Raw genomic sequence first — 5,100 nt, 5'->3', positions numbered from 1 at the left:
AAAAAAGCCTTTATAACCTCAAGTAAGTTTTCCTGGTAGATGACTACTACTCTGGGCAGATAATTTATATTTGTTATTCCAAACTAGAAAAAAATATTTTATCTGAGCAAAACCAATTCATTATTGAAATTCAAGGTGTCTAAATTTTCATCAGTACTGGGCAAAATCCTCTCAGTAATCTTTTACTATTATATTGAAAAATAATGTGTGCATTACAGATTAAGAACTGTCCTGCTGCAATACTAACAGAGAGAGAATAATTAATTAAAGAGAAATCATTTTGATTTTAAAATTATTTCAGATGGCACAGTGTTTCTCTTTTTCATCTTGTTTCTACTATATTCGTTACTGAGCTGCGAATTACAATTTGAGCTACTCCAGGACAGCAGTTCTTATGCTTGCACAGCTATGTCCCTGGGAAATTATTTTTCTATTTTGTATCTTCCTTAGTTATTCACATTAATTTTTGTTTGTTTGTTTGTTTCTTTTTCGTCTGTGAATCTTCTGCAGATTTGGGTTATGTTAAGTCAGTTCCAGGAAATAAAACAGAAATAGGTGAAGGAAATATTGCATATGTGAGAGCTATTGTGAAAGCAAAGCCTCTAATTTTATTACAAGCCCACTACATCAGAGATGGATGTTGGTGGTACAGCAGTAGACGTTGAACCAGTATCTGTTCTATTTTATTGCTATGTGAGAGGACACAACAGGGGGGCAGTCTGACACAATGATGTCTGACATAGAAGTTCCCATGAAGCAAAGGTATGGATTTAAATTCCTCCATGTGGAAAAAATAACACTGACATTCATCGATGCTTGCTGAATATTTGTGGAGACTAAACATGGATGTGAACACAGTGAGGTAGTGGGTGCTGTGTTTCAGCAGTGCCAGCAGCGACATGAAAGACAACCACACTCTGGGCAGCTTACGTGTGAATTCCCTTTCAAAAAAAGTTCAAAATGTGGCCTTAAAAAGGTAAAGTGATGTTCACTGTCTTTTGGGATAGGAAAGAGGTGATTTCCTGGCACCTGGACAAGCCATCAACTTTAACTGCTACATCCAAGATGCTGACTAAACTGAAGGCTCCTTGGAGAATTGCCTTAGGACAGTATAAGCTTGTTACAGGAAATCAAGACTTCATCATCATATCTGGTAGATATTTTAAATTTGCCACTAACTTTTCATCTATGATTAATGAGTCTGTTATTTTAAATTTTATGCGTAGTTCATGTGATATGACTTCAGTATGAACCAGAATGTTTAATAAAACATAAAACTGAGCTTCAGCTTTGCAGTTTTAACTATACTTAATTTTTTTTTTACTCTCTGTTGATATAGATTCTTCCCAGTTTTGAAACTTCCATTTATTTCTCTTTCTTGTAATGTGGTCTTTTACTATCTTCTAAGGAAGATTAGATCTTCATGCTAATCTCCCTTGATGGGAATTCTCTTAGTTGTTGTTATAGAAGTTCTTTATAGATTTCCAGTATGTGTGACAGTCTAACAAGTGTTCTTCATTCTTTAGTTCTATGAATATCAGATTTAATTAAATTCAGTTGAAAGATGAAACAAAGAATTGACAGTTTTTTGCTAGTTTTTAATCTCTCCAGAGAAACTGCCTACAGTTATTCTATTTGGAAAAAATATGGAAATATTTTCACTGGGAATTGCTAGTGGAAACCATTGACTCATTTCATAGAAATTAATTTTGTTCATTAAAGAACAAACAAAAATAAAGGCTGTTACATTTGATCATCATTTGCAGGAGAGGATACTATAACTTGTGCCTTAGCAAGCAGTTCAGAGACTCACCCTTGTTCTGTATCTCACTGTGGAAATATTTGGCAAGTTGGACTACATTGATTATGAGTCAAATGAATAAGCAACAAAAGCTGCATATAGCCAACCTTCTAAGAATAATGGCTCATCAGTCAAAGAAAATTTATCTCCCTTTTAAGTACCAGTGAATTTGTAATTAGTTTACTGTGTCCTTTACTGTGTCCAATTCAGGCACCCAGTCCCAGAAGATGATCTGGAAAGATGGATACATGGCCTTTTTGATGTTGAGGGAACTGGGTTTCTTCAGTCTGGTGACAGAGGCTAAGGGGGGGCAGTTTAATAGTTCCATACATCTATTGAAAGGGAACAGAGCCAAAGATGATACACTGTAACTGAGTAGCCACAAGGTAGGCCAGCTTCAGCTTGAATGTCGGGTGAAGTTCAGTTACTAGTGACAGGGCATTGGGATGGGCTTTCCAGAGAGATGATACAATCTCAGTCCTTTGGGGTGTTCTAGATCAAGTTAGACAAAGCCATGACAGAGATGGTGTGGTGCTGAGCCCACCTGCTTTGAGCAGGAGGTCAGTCAGGGTGACAACTGTATGTCATGACTTTGCTACATTTGAAATCATTTTGATAGGAATTTAATGTACTCTTGTCTTTTGAAATGGACTGCAAAAGATGGAAAGAAAGAAGATATCTTTGTCAAGATGTGCTAACATGAATGATAAATGTAGATGAATTCAAATCAAGCATTTCCTTTGAACTTTTAAGGTTCAGCAGAGGAGAAAAAAGGAAAATGTTACTTCTTTTTGAAAAATACAAATTAAACAGAAATGTCTGCTTACAGGAAACGCTTTTTTCCTAACTGTTTTTAGTTCTGATTTTTTTTTTTTTTTAACCTCCTTAACATCTCTGACACATATCCCTGGAAGACAGCAAAGCTCTCTGGAGAGGATGTCGGGGCAGCAGATGGGGGCCTCAGTGCCTCCTGGCATGGATCACTAAGACAATCACTAAGCCCAATCACTAAGACAACACCAGGCAATGGAGCCCAGCAGCAGCTCCCTGGCAGGGGCCCTCCTCACCCACTGAGGTGATTCCCTGCTTCAGTGCAAAACACATCTGCCCGGGAGCCGAGGGCATCACAAAAACATGCTGTGTTTTGGGGTGAGCAAGGTTGCCCTGCATGCAGTCTGGTCCCCAGCCCAGGGCACGTCACTCTCTGTGAGGTGACACTCCTTGCTGTGATGTCACAGTTGTTGCTTTCACCCCTGTGGCAGCGGTGGGAGTGGTGGCTCAGTCCGCTTGTGGGACGCGCAGGAAGTGAACCCAGAGAGAGCGTTGTGTCTATCTGGAGACATCCTGCTGTGATGGAGCGGCTGAGAGCCCTTCGAGGTGAGGTCCCTCCACCTCTCTGGATACCGTGACACTGCCTGAACACATGTGCCTCCAATGCCTGTTTAGGACATGCCAGGACTGGCCTTGCTCTGCTAAGAGCACCATGGTTTCCCCAGTACCTCAACAAAGAAAAGGCTCTCTTTCCTCTCCCTGCCAACCACACATGTGCCATTGCAGCCGACCCCACACTGTGAGGCTGGAGGAGCATTCCTCCCAAAGCTGGCCGGATGCTTGGCCCTGGCTCCAAGCAGTACCTGTAACAGCTGCTCTGCTCTTTCCTTCCAGGTCTCTTTGCCTGTGTGGGCTGCATGCCCAGACGTACACGTCGCAGGGAGAGAGGCAGGGTGGAAAGCCCTGTCCCTGTCTGTGCCGTGACTTTACTGCTGCAACGTCTGCAAGACAAGGAGGTGAGCTGGGGATGTCCAACCATCAGTTCTTGCCCTGGCCCAGTGCCACAGTCCCGTGGATGCCAGGCCCCGGCAGCACATCGGCATAGCAATGGGTGGCAGCGAGCGGCTCCCCGGGAACAAGGGCAAAGCAAAACGTGACCTATCTCTGTCCCCAGGGTGACCGAGCGCAGGCGTACTGCGAGCTGGAGCACGTCCTGAGAGAAGATGACAGCCGCCCGCCGTGCGGAGTGGTGAACCGGCTGCTGGCAGAGGTGTCCCAGGACCTGACAGCAGCCCAGGTGAGGAGTCACTCCCGAAGGCAAAGGGAGCCATCTGCCCACGCTGGTGTTCTGCTGGCAGATGGTGGTGGCTTAGCCCTTCCAAGGGAAGGCCTCAAGCAATCTCCTGTGCCGTGTGTCACCAGTGACTCTTTTTCAGGGCGTGACAGACAGCATGAGAACGGCTGCCAGCAATGTTCTGGTGGCTCTGGCCAGGACACACTTCACCATGGTGATGGCCGAGCTCCAGGGCCACCTGAAGGCCACACAGGAGATGTCCAAGGAGTTTGTTCTGATCACCCTGAGCAAACTCTTCAGCAGCTATGGTAGAGTGCCCTCAGCCTCCTGACATCTGTAACAACTGGGGGAAGGGGTCTCTCCCCTTGCGCATGATCTGCATTGAGCTGGGGGATGCAGGGCTGCAGTCTCTCCTCCCTCACTGTTGAGGCTCTAAACGTGCCCATCTCCTTCCTCTCTGCAGCTCCACAGTGCATTTCCTTCGTGTGGCTGACGCTGGCTGGCCTGCGTAGTGTGGTGGGCCAGGTGAGGAGTGGCCGGACCCTGCGCATAGCTTGTGCTGGTGAGTGTTGGCCCCAGAGTACGGGGGCTTGGGACAATCCTTGCACCTCATCCTGCTGCAGATTCTCACAGGCTCCCTATTATCTTGTTTTGTTTTGTTGTGTTTTCAGTTGTGAAACAATGGATGGACGGAGTCAAGATTCACTTGTCCTCCGGAAAGCAATGCCCCTGGCCTGCCACAGAGAAAAAGCAAATCTATGAGAATCTTGATGAGCTGTTCTTCTCTGTGGTGAGGAACTGGCAGGACTGCCAGGAGGAAGAGGTGAGCACTGCTGCATTCCCAGCCCAGCATGGCATCGGAGACATCCATGTCTCAGACATCAGCAGCTCTGTCTGTGCCCAGAGGGTTGAGAGCAGAGGGGTGAAGAGAGGGAGTGCGCTGGCTCTGCAAAGAGCTTGGGGCTGGATCTTGCTGCCGGGAAGCAGCCGCACGTCACAGCATTGTGGCAGGGAGAGCTGGGGATGAGGGTGTGGGGAAAACCTGCCTGCTCTCCAGAGCGAGCCCATCTCCTGCTGGGCACAGGGATATGGGGAAAGGAAAGGGGAAGAGAAAGCCCTCTTTGCAGGAAGGGAAGACCTTCAGTCTTTGATGCTAAGACTCTGCCATCCCTCTCCAGGACAAACAGGCCGTCTTCGGGGCTGTGGCTGCCATGTTGAGTGTCCTCCTGCAAGA

At 46.1% G+C, this 5,100-nt stretch overlaps 2 protein-coding genes across 2 annotated transcripts in view; both read left to right on the top strand.

Annotated features, from left to right (window-relative positions):
* Window positions 1–665, top strand: part of LOC104915428 (maestro heat-like repeat-containing protein family member 2B) — a 72,184-nt gene extending 71,519 nt beyond the window's left edge. The window contains exon 22 of the mRNA XM_031557160.1: window positions 511–665. Coding sequence (XP_031413020.1) covers window positions 511–665 — 155 coding nt within the window. The remainder of the gene's footprint in view (window positions 1–510) is intronic.
* Window positions 666–821: 156 nt separating this feature from the next.
* Window positions 822–5,100, top strand: part of LOC109363693 (maestro heat-like repeat-containing protein family member 2A) — a 109,372-nt gene continuing 105,093 nt past the window's right edge. Inside the window, exons 1-7 of the mRNA XM_031557136.1 lie at window positions 822–3,178; window positions 3,467–3,588; window positions 3,747–3,869; window positions 4,009–4,174; window positions 4,330–4,428; window positions 4,538–4,689; window positions 5,045–5,094. Coding sequence (XP_031412996.1) covers window positions 3,031–3,178; window positions 3,467–3,588; window positions 3,747–3,869; window positions 4,009–4,174; window positions 4,330–4,428; window positions 4,538–4,689; window positions 5,045–5,094 — 860 coding nt within the window. The 5' untranslated portion in view covers window positions 822–3,030. The remainder of the gene's footprint in view (window positions 3,179–3,466; window positions 3,589–3,746; window positions 3,870–4,008; window positions 4,175–4,329; window positions 4,429–4,537; window positions 4,690–5,044; window positions 5,095–5,100) is intronic.

Source organism: Meleagris gallopavo, chromosome 1, assembly GCF_000146605.3.
Source record: "Meleagris gallopavo isolate NT-WF06-2002-E0010 breed Aviagen turkey brand Nicholas breeding stock chromosome 1, Turkey_5.1, whole genome shotgun sequence".
Classification (NCBI taxonomy): Eukaryota; Metazoa; Chordata; class Aves; order Galliformes; family Phasianidae; genus Meleagris; species Meleagris gallopavo.
Note: the sequence above shows the minus strand (reverse complement) of the source record. Positions and strands in the feature narration are given on the sequence as shown.